General features: G+C 34.5%; 2 protein-coding genes and 2 long non-coding RNA genes across 11 annotated transcripts in view; 3 read left to right on the top strand and 1 right to left on the bottom strand.

Moving 5' to 3' along the window:
• Positions 1–17353, top strand: part of LOC142225870 (pseudouridylate synthase RPUSD2-like) — a 515296-nt gene that overhangs the window by 202361 nt on the left and 295582 nt on the right. The gene's annotated exons all lie outside the window — the stretch shown is intronic.
• On the bottom strand, positions 5348–6881 carry LOC142225871 (uncharacterized). The gene is made up of 2 exons (XM_075295722.1): positions 5765–6881; positions 5348–5693 (listed from the first exon to the last, which is right to left on the bottom strand). The coding sequence occupies exons 1-2, from the start codon at positions 6824–6826 to the stop codon at positions 5685–5687; spliced, it is 1071 nt and encodes a 356-aa protein (XP_075151837.1). The 5' UTR covers positions 6827–6881; the 3' UTR covers positions 5348–5684.
• On the top strand, positions 10614–11154 carry LOC142225873 (uncharacterized). Its single transcript, XR_012719473.1, has 2 exons — positions 10614–10839; positions 10907–11154. It is a non-coding gene; the product is annotated as an uncharacterized LOC142225873 (long non-coding RNA).
• LOC142225872 (uncharacterized) lies at positions 11965–13366 on the top strand. 3 transcript variants are annotated; one of them, XR_012719472.1, is made up of 4 exons: positions 11965–12065; positions 12851–12924; positions 12992–13084; positions 13155–13366. It is a non-coding gene; the product is annotated as an uncharacterized LOC142225872 (long non-coding RNA). The 3 variants fall into 3 exon arrangements; XR_012719470.1 differs by lacking the exon at positions 11965–12065 and adding an exon at positions 12111–12211; XR_012719471.1 differs by lacking the exon at positions 11965–12065 and adding an exon at positions 12124–12211 and having other exon boundaries at positions 12848–12924.

Raw genomic sequence — 17353 nt, forward strand, 5'->3', positions numbered from 1 at the left:
GGTATACGCGAACTTACACTTCTGAAGCTTCAACTCCAAACCATTCTCCGCAAGTCTTGTCAAAACTCTTCCCACCAATTCCTTGTGGTCGTCAAGTGTCGTCGACGCTATTACTATATCGTCCATGTATATCACAACCTCATTCCTCTCTAAAAAATGCTTAAATATAACCCCAATGAAGCGCTGAAATATAGCCGGGCCGTTCCTCAACCCAAACGGCAATCTCAAGAACTCGAACTGGCCCGATGGTATAACAAATGATGTATACTTAACCGAATCCTCAGCCAAGCGAACCTGATAGAACCCCGACTTCAAATCCATAACCGTATAATATGTCTTGTCCTCCAAACGCTCTAGACACTCCTCTATCAATGGTAGAGGATAGTTGTCCCTTACAATAATCTTATTAAGCGCCCTATAGTCCACACACATCCTAGTCTCTCCAGACTTCTTCCTAGTCAACACAATTGGGGATGCGTAAGGAGAATTACTAGGTCGAATCACCCCCTTCTCCAAAAGATCACCTACTATCCTATTGACCTCCGTTTTTTCAGAAAACGAGAGGCGTCGCGGAGAACAGAACGGGGCACTAGCCGAATTCACCAAAATAGAGATACCGCACGATTGAGGCTTGGACCGAAACTTAGAAAAATAATTCTCCTCAACAATTCTCAGAATGTCGACCTTCGCATCACCTGCCAATTCCGGGTTCACATCAATATCCACATTCCTCTCATCTCCCAGTTCTATAGCACATATACTTTCAATTTCCCGAAATAAATCATTGTCTTCGATATAATTTTCTTTTATTGATACTTCCTCCTTAAAACTAGATTCACACACATCTGAATTCAAATTAGAAATGGGACGGCACTTTGGACATAACGTTGCACCGTCCCTTATACTTAAAATAACGCAAAATAATTTCATAAAGTCTCTCCCCAATATAAAATCGCATGGTATACAATCATCCGGTACAATATATAAATCGATTACTCTAATGATCCCCTTAAATTCTATCTCCGAAAGCACTCTTCCACAAATCCTCAGACCTCCTCCTCCAACACCTCTGAACCTCGATATTCGTTCCCTACCCAATTGTGCAAAAGGTACCGCCGACTGAACCAAAGATCGTCTCACAAAACTATTGGGGCTACCAGTATCCAAAAGAGACATAATATCCAACTTTGTGTCACACTTAAATCCACAAAAGCTTACTCTTACCTTTACATTAAATTCTTTATCTGAAACGTCATCTATAGCCCCTACAGTTCTAAGGGGACAGCTTCCACGAATATGATCCGTCTTTCCACATATATAGCAAGATCCTCTGGGTCTCTTCTCCTTCGGGCAATTTAGGGCACAGTGTCCGAAATCCGAGCAGTTGTAACAACGTACCTTTCGAATGTCGTTTTTGTTGCCATCCAGATTTTCTTTATTCACTTTTGCATCTGCTATAATTTTCTCATAACGTGGTATTAGCCTCTTGATCTCAGAAATATTTGTCGCATTATAAAATATTGACACGGCTGGAGTTTTATCACGTAAACCTTCAACTATGTATTCAACGAGCTCAGCCTCAGTGATGGATGCATTCTGCGAAATCTCCTGCATAGACAGTACAAAACGGTGGAGGCTTTCCTTTCTTCTATCCCACGTTCTGGTTTCTAATTTCTTTAATACGTCCCTAGCACTTAGCGTTTTGTGAAATTCTGCACATAACTTGGCTTTCAGGTCGTCCCACGTGTCAGATGAAACCATCCTTAAATAAATATTCGCGCTACCAATCAACTTTCGTCTAGCCAATATAAATTTTTCATCGAGGGAGCAGCCTTGGATGTTTGTGATTGCCTCGAAGTCTGCAATCCACTTCATTACGCTGTACTCATCATCTCCACTGAAACTCGGAAGTGAATTCTCAATATCCGAAAAATTCACATTATTTCTTCTAACATTTTCTTGACATCTTCCAGTTTCCAGGTCTCGTATTTCCTTTTGTAGCTTAAGTATTCGTAAGCGTTGTATCAATCTTTCCTCTATTTCTCCATAATTCTCATTATTAGCAGACAAATGTACGCCTTCAGCCCACGAATGGCTAGGTACCACAAATTCTAACGATTGGTTTTGAGCAGATGTCTCATTGTCTTGCGACGCAGCAGCTCCAACAACTCCTTGCAGTAACACTCTAAGCTGTCCTAGTGTTGCGGATTCTGGGAATTCTATTCCCAAAGATCTTAACTGGGATGCAATTTCATCCCTCGGATTCTTAGAATGATCCGACTCCATAATTTATTTCTCCAAATTTAATTTTGTATGAGCGTTGTTCTGTACACACCTGACGTTGTTATCTTCTTTGTATCTAAACAACGAATGCTCTTTTATTTCATCATCTTTTCAGGCGTCACATAGTCGTATAAACAAGTACTTATAATTCTTTTACCTTTTATAATATTAAACCAGAGATGCAATACAATCGATCAGGGGTTTGCGCCAATAAAACACATTTGTGTCGTCAAACGCCGCGAATGCGATTCTACTACAGCTCGGCCAACCTGACGAGAGTGATCGACCCGATCACAACTATTTATTAGGAAGAGCAGGCCTTTGTGTCTTTTGGGACCATAGACCTCCAAAGTCTAATATTACATGCCTCTATAACTCCCTCATATGGGATCTGGGTTATCTGGCAACCCTCTATGTCGCCTATAACATACCGGTCATTCGGCAGGACCTTCCGCACAACATAGGGGCCCTTAAATTTCGGAAGTAGCTTCTTATTAATCCCAACGGTGTTATCCACATTCCTAATGACCACAAAATCACCCTCCTTAAAGGAGATTATACCCCTCGAGTGATTGGTTATCCTACTCTCGTTGTATCTCTGGGTCCTCAATATATTCTCATTAGCCCGCTCCCTTATGGCGTCTCGCCCCTCCCCAGGGCCTGAAAAGTTCTCCTCTAAGTACTCCGTCAGCTTGTCCACTATCTCGCCCTTCTGTGGAACCCCAAAAAGTGCCTTGCTAGGTGTGGTGCCGGTTGATCTATTCACAGAATTATTAAAAGCAAATTCTATCTTACTTAATTGTTTCACCCAGTCCGAATGGGATATCGGTTCGCTATACTTAGCCAACATACCTATCAAAGTCCTATTAAACCTCTCTACCTGCCCATTTGCTTGGGGAGAGTGCACCGCTACCTTCACATGTGTCACATTCCTCTCTTTCAGAAACTCTGAAAATTCTCTAGATGTGAAGCAACTCCCACGATCCGTTATACATCGGACAGGACGGCTGTAATAATCAAAATACTTCAATAATGCCGCATTTACCTCCTTGGTGCTAGTGGACAGGACAGGATATAATCTCACAAACTTCGTAAAAGCATCGATAACGACCAAGATATGCTTCCTTTTCGACTGGAGTGAGGGAAGCGGTCCTAAGTGATCCAAGTGAATAGTGTGGAAAGGTTTTGGATCTTTCGGTATACTATGCAAAACTCGCGTATTTCTAGTGGGGGCTGCATACATTATGCACTTTATGCAATTCCTAATAAAAGCACCAATCTTCTGCTTCATGGACGGAAACCAATAGTTCTCCCTCATACGCAAATAACATTTATCAACGCCTAAATGTCCCATCTGCTCATGAACGCCTCTAATAACCTCGTTCTCAATCTCATTCGGTACATACAACAACAGCTTACCGCCTATCTCCTTCCTGTAAACAACACCATTTTCCATCGCATACTTTTCTAAGTCCTCCTCCTCTAATTTCTTCCTCAACCCGCTTATAACCGCATCTCTCTTCTGTAAAGCGCATAGTTGAAAATCAATATCCTCAATTTCGACAGTGGCGACAGTCTCGTAGTCAAACTCATTCCTTGACAACGCATCTACATGTCCCATCCTTACACCCGGTCTGTGCCGTATAACATAATTATAATTCTCAAGCTCAAGCGCCCATCGAGCGATGCGACTATTAACAGTCCTCTTAGCCAAGGTAAGGGTCAACGAGTTGCAGTCCGTCACTATTTTAAATGGAATGCCCTCCAAGTAAACTCTGAATCGTCTTAGTGCATATATTATCGCCAGCGTCTCCAGCTCGAAGCTATGATACCGTGTCTCGGCATCGGTAGTCCTCTTAGAAAAATAGGCAACGGGATGATACGCCCCATCATCCTGCCTCTGTAACAATATAGCGCCGAACCCCATCCCACTGGCGTCGCAATGTAGCTCCGTCTCCCTTCTCGGGTTATATATAACCAAAACTGGGCCTGAAACTAAAATCCTCTTCAACTCGTCGAAAGACTGTCTACATTCCTCAGAAAATACGTATGGAACGCCCTCTTTTGTCAAATTACAAAGAGGACGTGAAATAACAGCAAATCCCTTTACAAATTTCCTAAAATACGAGCATAAGCCAAGGAATGACTTCAATTGCCTCACATTAACAGGAATTGGATAAGAAGTTATAGCCCTTATATGACCCTCCGATGGACTTATACCCCACCTAGAAACTGTGTATCCTAAATACTCAATTCTGGTATACGCGAACTTACACTTCTGAAGCTTCAACTCCAAACCATTCTCCGCAAGTCTTGTCAAAACTCTTCCCACCAATTCCTTGTGGTCGTCAAGTGTCGTCGACGCTATTACTATATCGTCCATGTATATCACAACCTCATTCCTCTCTAAAAAATGCTTAAATATAACCCCAATGAAGCGCTGAAATATAGCCGGGCCGTTCCTCAACCCAAACGGCAATCTCAAGAACTCGAACTGGCCCGATGGTATAACAAATGATGTATACTTAACCGAATCCTCAGCCAAGCGAACCTGATAGAACCCCGACTTCAAATCCATAACCGTATAATATGTCTTGTCCTCCAAACGCTCTAGACACTCCTCTATCAATGGTAGAGGATAGTTGTCCCTTACAATAATCTTATTAAGCGCCCTATAGTCCACACACATCCTAGTCTCTCCAGACTTCTTCCTAGTCAACACAATTGGGGATGCGTAAGGAGAATTACTAGGTCGAATCACCCCCTTCTCCAAAAGATCACCTACTATCCTATTGACCTCCGTTTTTTCAGAAAACGAGAGGCGTCGCGGAGAACAGAACGGGGCACTAGCCGAATTCACCAAAATAGAGATACCGCACGATTGAGGCTTGGACCGAAACTTAGAAAAATAATTCTCCTCAACAATTCTCAGAATGTCGACCTTCGCATCACCTGCCAATTCCGGGTTCACATCAATATCCACATTCCTCTCATCTCCCAGTTCTATAGCACATATCCTTTCAATTTCCCGAAATAAATCATTGTCTTCGATATAATTTTCTTTTATTGATACTTCCTCCTTAAAACTAGATTCACACACATCTGAATTCAAATTAGAAATGGGACGGCACTTTGGACATAACGTTGCACCGTCCCTTATACTTAAAATAACGCAAAATAATTTCATAAAGTCTCTCCCCAATATAAAATCGCATGGTATACAATCATCCGGTACAATATATAAATCGATTACTCTAATGATCCCCTTAAATTCTATCTCCGAAAGCACTCTTCCACAAATCCTCAGACCTCCTCCTCCAACACCTCTGAACCTCGATATTCGTTCCCTACCCAATTGTGCAAAAGGTACCGCCGACTGAACCAAAGATCGTCTCACAAAACTATTGGGGCTACCAGTATCCAAAAGAGACATAATATCCAACTTTGTGTCACACTTAAATCCACAAAAGCTTACTCTTACCTTTACATTAAATTCTTTATCTGAAACGTCATCTATAGCCCCTACAGTTCTAAGGGGACAGCTTCCACGAATATGATCCGTCTTTCCACATATATAGCAAGATCCTCTGGGTCTCTTCTCCTTCGGGCAATTTAGGGCATAGTGTCCGAAATCCGAGCAGTTGTAACAACGTACCTTTCGAATGTCGTTTTTGTTGCCATCCAGATTTTCTTTATTCACTTTTGCATCTGCTATAATTTTCTCATAACGTGGTATTAGCCTCTTGATCTCAGAAATATTTGTCGCATTATAAAATATTGACACGGCTGGAGTTTTATCACGTAAACCTTCAACTATGTATTCAACGAGCTCAGCCTCAGTGATGGATGCATTCTGCGAAATCTCCTGCATAGACAGTACAAAACGGTGGAGGCTTTCCTTTCTTCTATCCCACGTTCTGGTTTCTAATTTCTTTAATACGTCCCTAGCACTTAGCGTTTTGTGAAATTCTGCACATAACTTGGCTTTCAGGTCGTCCCACGTGTCAGATGAAACCATCCTTAAATAAATATTCGCGCTACCAATCAACTTTCGTCTAGCCAATATAAATTTTTCATCGAGGGAGCAGCCTTGGATGTTTGTGATTGCCTCGAAGTCTGCAATCCACTTCATTACGCTGTACTCATCATCTCCACTGAAACTCGGAAGTGAATTCTCAATATCCGAAAAATTCACATTATTTCTTCTAACATTTTCTTGACATCTTCCAGTTTCCAGGTCTCGTATTTCCTTTTGTAGCTTAAGTATTCGTAAGCGTTGTATCAATCTTTCCTCTATTTCTCCATAATTCTCATTATTAGCAGACAAATGTACGCCTTCAGCCCGCGAATGGCTAGGTACCACAAATTCTAACGATTGGTTTTGAGCAGATGTCTCATTGTCTTGCGACGCAGCAGCTCCAACAACTCCTTGCAGTAACACTCTAAGCTGTCCTAGTGTTGCGGATTCTGGGAATTCTATTCCCAAAGATCTTAACTGGGATGCAATTTCATCCCTCGGATTCTTAGAATGATCCGACTCCATAATTTATTTCTCCAAATTTAATTTTGTATGAGCGTTGTTCTGTACACACCTGACGTTGTTATCTTCTTTGTATCTAAACAACGAATGCTCTTTTATTTCATCATCTTTTCAGGCGTCACATAGTCGTATAAACAAGTACTTATAATTCTTTTACCTTTTATAATAAAGGGTGATTTGTTAAGAGCTTGATAACTTTTAAAAAAAAAAAAAACGCCTAAAATTTGCAAAATCTCATCGGTTCTTTATTTGAAACGTTAGATTGGTCCATGACATTTACTTTTTGAAGATAATTTCATTTAAATGTTGACCGCGGCTGCGTCTTAGGTGGTCCATTCGGAAAGTCCAATTTTGGGCAACTGTTTCGAGCATTTCGGCCGGAATAGCCCGAATTTCTTCGGAAATGTTGTCTTCCAAAGCTGGAATAGTTGCTGGCTTATTTCTGTAGACTTTAGACTTGACGTAGCCCCACAAAAAATAGTCTAAAGGCGTCAAATCGCATGATCTTGGTGGCCAACTTACCGGTCCATTTCTTGAGATGAATTGTTCTCCGAAGTTTTCCCTCAAAATGGCCATAGAATCGCGAGCTGTGTGGCATGTAGCGCCATCTTGTTGAAACCACATGTCAACCAAGTTCAGTTCTTCCATTTTTGGCAACAAAAAGTTTGTTAGCATCGAACGATAGCGATCGCCATTCACCGTAACGTTGCGTCCAACAGCATCTTTGAAAAAATACGGTCCAATGATTCCACCAGCGTACAAACCACACCAAACAGTGCATTTTTCGGGATGCATGGGCAGTTCTTGAACGGCTTCTGGTTGCTCTTCACTCCAAATGCGGCAATTTTGCTTATTTACGTAGCCATTCAACCAGAAATGAGCCTCATCGCTGAACAAAATTTGTCGATAAAAAAGCGGATTTTCTGCCAACTTTTCTAGGGCCCATTCACTGAAAATTCGACGTTGTGGCTCGTTAGTAAGTCTATTCATGATGAAATGTCAAAGCATACTGAGCATCTTTCTCTTTGACACCATGTCTGAAATCCCACGTGATCTGTCAAATACTAATGCATGAAAATCCTAACCTCAAAAGAATCACCCTTTATTAAACCAGAGATGCAATACAATCGATCAGGGGTTTGCGCCAATAAAACACATTTGTATCGTCAAACGCCGCGAATGCGATTCTACTACAGTTGTGATATTTTATTCAAAGCGACAGAGAGAGTATAGAGAAAGAAATAGAGGTGGAAACCGGGAGAGTTGACAAAAGATATCAACATAACACAGCGAAAGAATCAAAAGAGAACAATTTCTGTGAAACCGCTTGTATGTTGTTTCGGAAAACTGTTATATGATAAGGCCAAAAATTTGATATGCTTAAGTCTAAATATTATTTAATTTGAATAAAGAGAATAGACATTCGGAACCAAGAGAATAGACATTTGAAAAACAAACAGCATATGCTTTCGCCTTAGAGCAGCATTTTATATATATGTGGACATGTGTTTTGTTTATCATTTTGGCATTGTGAGCACAATTTTTTTCTTGGTTCGTTAAAAGAAATCAGGGGTCTTCATAAAAATAACGAAAGGGCACTATACTATTTTTAGAGTTGGGACAGTAAAATGAAATAAGGAGGAAATAGTGAAAAATTACACAGTAAAATGTATAAAAACAAAGTTTAGTTCCTCTTTATTAATAAGTAGTCCACGAGGAGTTGACGGACACCTTCAAATATAAAAGCGGGCATTAAGTTCGAGTTTTGCAGCTAAAACAATTTAAAAAGTTTATTTTCTTTAAAATGAATTATTAAAGAAAAATAAAAGGCATTTTAGAGCGATGGTGTTAAAGGCTAGTAAAAAAACTGTTCACGCCTAAATAAATTTATGTTTATATTATAAAATTATTTATGTATGTTTATACTCGACTCCACGTTCTTCTTTTGTTAGAGTTTTTGAATTCCTTCCAAATTTTAAAGTTTTGTACCAAAAACAGTTTTTTGTTACAAAATTGTTATTTTGCAATTTCGTTTATATCAAGCACAGTTACTGACTATAAATCTTTAATAACCCACATTTCGAAGTTTCATTGTAAAAATTTTATATAGTATAAATATAAATGTGTAAATTAAAAAAAAAAAACAAAGTGTTCGGTCCGAGCAGGGATTGAACCCACGACCCTTTGCATGCCAGGCAGACATGCTAATCACTGCTCCACGTGGCAAACAAATGTATGTTTCTTTTAAATAATAGTATGTTTGCATGGGCTCGTGGTCGCTGCAAACTATGCTATATAAATGTAACTTATAACGATAATTATCTACTGGTGACTATAACAGCTACGTAGCCCAGTGGATAGTGTGTTGGCTTACAAACTGTATGGTCCTCGGTTCGATTCTCCGTGCAGGCGAAAGGTAAAATTAAAAAATTTATAAAAGTGAATAATTTCTTCAACATTATTTGTATTACAGAAAAAGGTGCCAAGAACTAAAATATTTCGTGGAAGTGAAAATTACGAGTATGTTAGGGAATGAGCACAATCGTCTTTGGGAAAAATTCTTCCAAGCACATAATATTTTTGGGCTCAAATTACATTTGAAGCTTTTTGTACATTCGATAGAAAATCGTCAATAACTCTTTTATCTTCTCTTTGGTGTAGAGTAGACAGTTAAAATACATAAAAATACGGCGTGGGAACAATGATGTACGTTGTTGCTGGACAATCGCAAAAGTGGTATATTTTATGTTGGCAACAGCAGCACAAGGTGAAACACTTCTCAGGAATTTTACGAACAAATGAAACCCACGATGTGTTCCCTATTCTCACTCATAAAATTCAAATAATCAATTTGTCTCACCCGATCTTCTTCTCATATTGTATGAGTTGTGTGCTTTTACCTGGATTCTTGTTACCCCTCTGCCTCATAAAGTTGTTGCCATCTTTTGTGTTCACTTTCTGTACTTTGAATAATGCTGTTGCTTTTCATGATACGCTTCTCGAGGAATCGTTGACGCTGCTTCTAGCGAATGTGACTTTGTGCTTCTCGAGTTTTTGGGTTTTTGTTTTTCGCGTAAATTGATAAACATGCTTGGCGACATTCTGTCTGCTGCATTCAAAATGTGTGCATACATATTTTGAACGCAACAACAAATCATAAATAAAGTGTGCAACAACAAATGGCCACGTGGTAAAGGTTTGAAAAAAATATATGAGAGAACGCATTTGCAATTACCTGTGTTTGTGTTTTGTGGTATGTGAAAATGGAAAGCAATCTACATTTATTGAAGGTAAGAAATTGTGAAATGTGAATACCGTTTTCCATTGAAGCCTGTTTACATTAAACGGACTAAAAAAATTTTTTATTCATTTCTTTTAGTGACCAATTTTATTTCGTGAAATTGACCAATCAATCCCATCAACTCCATCATTTTATCAAATATATAAGAATATGTTTGCAATAAAAAAGTGGGTACCGTATTGATCTTTTAAAATTATAATTTTTTTCACTCCTAGTTTTCTTAAAACCAATAGCGGTATGGGTTTGTTGGCAGATTCACCTTAAAGTTACGAAGTAGCGTTGGCATTAAATTACATTTTTGTTTTACCTGCCTTTTTCAGTTTGAACCCAAGTACAGAGCAGTATATCTGATATATAAACTAATGAGCTGAATTATGTAATGGTAAAAAAGTTCTTTCTTTTGGATTTAAAAATATGAAAAATATCCGAAAATAATAAAAATATGTATTTTCCATTTATATTTTTTTCTATTTCCAGAATTTGGTATCATTAATATAATACCAAATATTACATTGCGTTCCCATTATTTTTGTCTTTGATTGGTTCAAATTTTAATAGACGATTTCAATGTGTGGAAATTTTGGAAAGGAATTGTTACTAAAATTAACTCACCGAGCTCCTTTATACACCTTTTTATGCTAAAAGACTACAACTGCAAAAGAAGATTATAAATCTGCAACCTGGAACTAAGAATTGAACTGGATATTCTATGCAGGTAATGTTTAACAAAATTAACTTTTAACTGAACAAAATTAAATTCGAATTATTCCGTTTACTTTCAGAAAAACTAATTTAGCTTAGCTTGATTTATTGGAAATCTACGCATCTACATATTAGAACGAACATGCTAACATGGTTATTATTATAAGGAAGATAATGATTTATAAAAATTATTTTTACCCTATAGTTGTTATTGATAGTAGTTGTATCTGTGAGTTATGTTAGAACAAAACATAAATGACAAGAACCAAATTTATTTGTCTATTGCATAATTCAAAAAATAATAAAATATTAAATACACAGAAAAAAAGGTGTCTTGTTAATTTTAGGACCAGTTTAACTTCCACATAGTTCAAAAAATTTACTGTAATATAGTTCATTTTTCGTAACCACTGCGAAAATTAACTTAGCTAAAGGAAAACTTATAAAACTTCAGTAAATGTTTTTTAGTTCACTAACTACGAAATGGGACGGATTTTTCCTTAAATAAATTTCCAATACAATAGTTAATGCATCGTTGATTGTATTATAAAAAGACATAGGCAATATAAAAATCTTACTACGAAATGTGGACAATTTACTAAGAAAAATTTTTGTATGGAAAAAAATTTTTGTAGTAAAAATTAACTTAACCACAGTACCGATTCGTATGGCGGCTTCCTACAGCTTATTTCGGTTTTTACTATAAGTTGGAGTATATTTCCTCACATTGAAAATTTTAGATAAAGTAGAATAAAAAGTAGTTAATTTAATCCTTGACGGGTGTATATAATTTTTTATGGATTCCTCGTAAATTTTGAATATATTTTACCTTATCCTATAGATAGAATACCAACTAATCAATAAACGTGATACTGGAAATTGAAGTGAGAAGAAATTATGAAATTATTGCATCATCTTTTTTTTTTTTGTTTGTGTTTGTTATTGCGATGATGTTATGGAATGTGTGTTGTTGGTATCTTTTGTGGTGATAGTTGTTTTGTTGCAATAGCGAGATCAGAAAGGGATCATGTGTGTGTGTGTGTGTGTGTGTGGAGTTGTTTTTCTTTACATATGTGTCCTTTATGACTATTTGTGTCTTTGAGTTTTATTGGTGCATTCAGTTCTGTTGATGCATTTATGAAGCGCACACGTGGTGGGCTTGCGTGCGGTATTTGTGTTTATTAATAAAAATACATTTATTTCGTAACATTTTAGAAACTGATAAGTGAATGGTGTGATGTAAGAGAAAACAAAAACACTTTATATTTATAAAAAAATAAATAACTCTAAAATAAATCACATATTAAGAAACTGTATATTTCTATTAATAATTTAAAATCAGTGCGGTTTTAAATTGGTTTACATAAAAATATTCATAATGAGTGGTAATAAAATGATCTATATTTACTCTACATCTGGATCACAATACAATTTTTTGAGTCTATATTTTTATGTTATAGCGAGGCCTTAAGGTATGTACTAAGTTCGAGTTTAGGTGCTAAAATCAGAAATAAATCAGTAAGAAAAGTATAAAATTATACCCCTTCGATGCAAATTTAAATATAACTTGATGGAGAATAGCTCGAAACAAGTTTTTTATTAAGTTTATATTCTTTAAATGGATTACACGATTAAGAACAGAAAATCGTTTTTAAGCTTATGTAGAACGCTGTTTTTTTAATTTAATATGATGAATCGTTTTCAAGTTATTCCAATATATATAGCGGAAGTGCCTTAATTTTGAACATAACCGTATATCTCAAAAAGTCGAGCTCTTAAAAAAATAAGTGTAAATTTGGATTCAGCGACCTCAAATTACTAAACATTTGATATAAATTTTAAATGAACACAAAAACGGTTCAATTTTGTTCCCATGTATTTCTAAAGAAAACTAATCATGAAAAATTGGGATTTTAGCCACTAAACTCGAACTTAATATCCACCATAAATACTAAATGCTATATTGACAAGTGGAAATTATATCTAATTTTATAATATTTTTATTTCATTTATATTCTGAGAAGGATTTCAAAAATGTCCCATTTGTGCATGGATATGATTCCACTAATGTAGTAATTGGATGATTTTTTTCAATGTGGTAAGTTTTTCGTCCATTTGTAATAAAGCCAAAATTTCTATTTATTAAAAATAATTTTCATTTGCAGGATGACAGCAAATCTAATGGTATTTTTTGGAATCTTCTTACTGTTTAATGCTAACTAAGCTGATATCCCTATTTGCTCTAAGAAAATTCTCTTGTAAGTTAAAGATCAAAATACCATAGAATTTGATAATATTTTTATATTTTATATACCTTTTTAACTTCAGAGGCTTATGACGCAAATCCACACAACAAAAACTAGCGATATCGGTGAAATTGGACAAAAATGAAATGAAAATAGCAACTTATGGCATATATCTTTCATATGGATAAAAAATGGAAATTGATATTAATTAGTTTCATTCTACTAACATAGAATATTACTCTTTTGAAGAAGCAATTACTAACTACCGAAAAGTAACAGCATATAGCGTACGAATAAAAACATTTCTTTTATTGTATATCATAAGCCATAGTTTTATGTAATATAATAATAATTTTTTGAAATAAAATACTGGTAGTTATGAAAAATTGTCTTATATTGTACGAAAAATTTCTTAGTTGTATACAGGCTTGTTGTACCTTTAATTCCTCAATTTATTTACTTCTTTGAAAATTATACTGATAAACAGTTTATTTGAAACCAATTTCTAAATATAGGATTCCCAAAAACTTGTTCATTTTTCCGGATAGCAGGAATATTTTGAATGAGTGTAAGTACATTCTTCCCACAGCGTAGTAAGAATGAACTAAAATACGATGCAATACATAAACTTATTTATAAGAAAATCATGAACTTATCTAGATGAAAAAAAATCTTTGGCGCCAAATCATGGTCATTCTTACTATGGGTTAGTTCATTTTTCGTAAACAATAGTAAACTTTTTTTTCGGTGTATGTTTTATACAAAACACATATTTTCTTTTATTTCAAATAAAACTAAATACGATTTTTGGGTCTCAATATATAAATTTTTTGACCGAAATTTATAGCCAATTTCAATTAATTATTTAATTGAATGAATCAAATAATTGATTGATTTTTGTCGCGAAATTAATTAAAATTTTAATTGATTCAATTAAAACTGTGATTGAGTTTTATGTTAAAAATCAATCACGTTTTTAATTGATTCAATCACACAATTAATTGATTCCGTGACAAAAGTCAATTAAATTTTTAATTGAAAATCGTGTTGGTTTTCAATCAAAATGGGTGATTGATACTATCATTTTCGTGATTGAAGACATTTCAGTTAAAAAATGATTGAATCCGCGATTTTCTTGATTGAAATCAAACATTTTTTTTTGTGTACTCCTAACACCGTTTAGGAGGTATGAATGATCACATGTACAAACGCCTATTGATACAGGATGATTCGTCAATGTGTCTGTTGTTTATTATTCACGAATATGTGTATACTAGGCGCACCGCCCGAGCCATTTTAAGTAAAAAACGTTGTGTTTTCAACTTCAATAATTTATTGGGTGCAAGTGACCTACTTCTCTTCAGCTTCTTAACATAACTAACTTTGGAATTCATTTAGGTTTTAACAAAAGGTGAATAAAAGCAAAAGAAAACGGTATTCATGTACAAAAAAGGGAAGTAGAAACGTAACGTAACAAAATGGAATATAATGAAAAAAAAAAAGTAAATTCAGTATGAAAATGTAGTTAAGAGAAATACACAGAAAAAATATCACCAAGATATTTCCAATTAAAAAGTTGATTGAAGTTGAAAATTTTTTCAATTAATAAATTAATTGATACAATTAACTTTTTAATCAAGATAGAAACATTAAGCTAATTATACCAACATTTTAAATTTAAAAATTTTTAATTAAAAAATTAATGGATACAATTAACTTTTTAATCAAACTCGGAAGACTAAGTCACTTAAAAAAGTGATCGACATTTTTTTTTAATTTTTAACTAAAAATTTATATCAAACTATCCATTTTTAATCAAACTAAAAACACTAACCCCCATTTTCATGAAGCTCCGTTAGTGCTACGTTAACTAACGAACTTTTATACCGTGATATCTACGTATCTGCCATCTTGCGTATGCCAGTTAGAAATTTAACTGCTGAAATTTTTTAAGTTGAAAGTTAACCGGAGAAAACATATTTTCATTTTTCTTTCTGTTAACTGGCCTAACGGAGCTACATGAAAATGGCCGCAAGTCAGTTAAGAAAGTAATTGAAAATAGTTATGTTTTTAATGGAAAAAATAATTGAGTTTTGCATTCAACATCAATTAAATCAATTAAAAATTAATTGAAAATTGCTAATAAAATCAATTAATTTTTTACTCAAGCATTTTTTTAATTTCCAATTAAAACTGTGATTGATACTATCATTTTCGTGATTGAAGACATTTCAATTAAAAAATTAATTGGACCAATTAATTTCGTGTTTGAATCAGAACAAATTTTTTTGTGTATACATACAGTTATGTGGAAAATAATAGGGACAGTTTCTACCCACATTTAGATAACATTAAAAACAGAGCAAAAATCGAAAATTCTTTCTTGTTTAAATGATTTTTTAGAAAAATATTAAAAACAAAATTTTTGTTACTGTTGTACGAGTAATTCGATATTTTTGTTATTTGTTATAAATTGATATGATTTGCGTGTGAAAAAAATAAGGACACTTCATGAAAGTTTACCTAATTAAATAAAACTATATAGATATTTATACTGAATATTGTTCCTTAGAGTCGTAGTGTTACATTACTACTTATTTGCGGATCCTTTGTTATCCAGAACAGAACAAAATCTGCCATGTATTGAATCGGCAAAATGTTGGCAAAAATATATCAGTATATCGTTCCACATATCCTGTATTATATTCCAGAGCTCATCGCAAATTGATGTACACTTTCCACTGATTGGCCGTTTACCCTGTTGCACAAATTTTGTATTGGGGACTGTACCGCTCATTCTAACACATTGATTTTATTGTTCTGGAACCACTTCTTGGTATTCCTTGCTGTATGTTTTGGGTTATTATTTTGCAGGAAAATCCATTTGAGTGGCATATTTTCTTCGGCATACGGCATTATTGTATTTTGCATCTGTGTTATCAGCTGATTTCATTATATTCTGTATACGATATAATACGAGAATGACTCCTATACCATGATACTGCCACCACCGTTTTGGACCATCTTCAAAGTATATTTGGGATTGAATTCTTGATGGATAGGTCTTCTTACATGGTGGACACCTCTATCACAAGAAAACAAGTTTACTTTTGTTTCATCGGGCCACAGAATATTACCCCATCTTTGCTTAGGACTATAGATTTGATTTTTAGAAAACTTTAATCCTTGTTTAATATTCTGTTTGGATAACAATGACACTTTTCTTTCTTTTTCAAATCATTTCTTAGTTAGTTAGATGCAATAAATGAAATTGTTTTACGCATAAATTGATACTTCTCTTTATAGTATGTGTAATTATAGGTTTTTTGTCACTAGTTTCAACCTTGTGAATCTATATATTGGCATTTTCGCTATCGGTTTTAGATATACCGAGCATTTTTGCAATGTTTCTGTACGAATATCCGCCTTTAATTAATTTTGTAATACTATTTTTGAGAGCAGTGATTTGATCTTTATTGTTAAACTTACTTCAACAAGTCGATTGATTGAATAATTCAGTTATAAACACAATTTTTTTTTATTTCAATCACGAAAATCGCGGATTCAATCATTTTTTTAATTGAAATGTCTTCAATCACGAAAATGATAGCATCAATCACCCATTTTGATTGAAAACCAACACGATTTTCAATTAAAAATGTAATTGACTTTTGTCATGGAATCAATTGATTGTGCGATTGAATCAATTAAAAACGTGATTGATTTTTAACATAAAATTCAATCACAGTTTTAATTGAATCAATTAAAATTTTAATTAATTTCGCGACAAATATCAAACGACTAGTTGATTCATTCAATTAAATAATTAATTGAAATTGGCTATAAATTTCATTCAAAAAATGTATATATTGGGCCCCCAAAATCGTATTTAGTTTTATTTGAAATAAAAGAAAATATGTCATTCTTATTAAAAATATTGAATATTTTATTATTTTTTGAATTATGCAATAGACAAATAAATTTGGTTCTTCTCATTTGTGTGTTTTGTTCTAACACAACTTACACACACAATTACTTTCAATAACAACTATAGGGTGAAAAAATAAACTATATAAATCATTATCTTCCTTATAATAATAACAATGTCAGCATGTTCCTTCTAATAAGTAGATGCGCCTAGATTTCCAATAAATTAACAGCCTGTAAGCTAAATTAATTTTTCTGAAAGTAAACAGAATAATTCGAATTTAATTTTATTCAATTAAAAGTTAATTTTGTTAAACATTACCTGCATAGAATATCAAGTTCAATTCTTAGTTC

Source organism: Haematobia irritans, chromosome 2 (genome assembly GCF_050003625.1).
Source record: "Haematobia irritans isolate KBUSLIRL chromosome 2, ASM5000362v1, whole genome shotgun sequence".
In the NCBI taxonomy this organism is placed as follows: Eukaryota; Metazoa; Arthropoda; class Insecta; order Diptera; family Muscidae; genus Haematobia; species Haematobia irritans.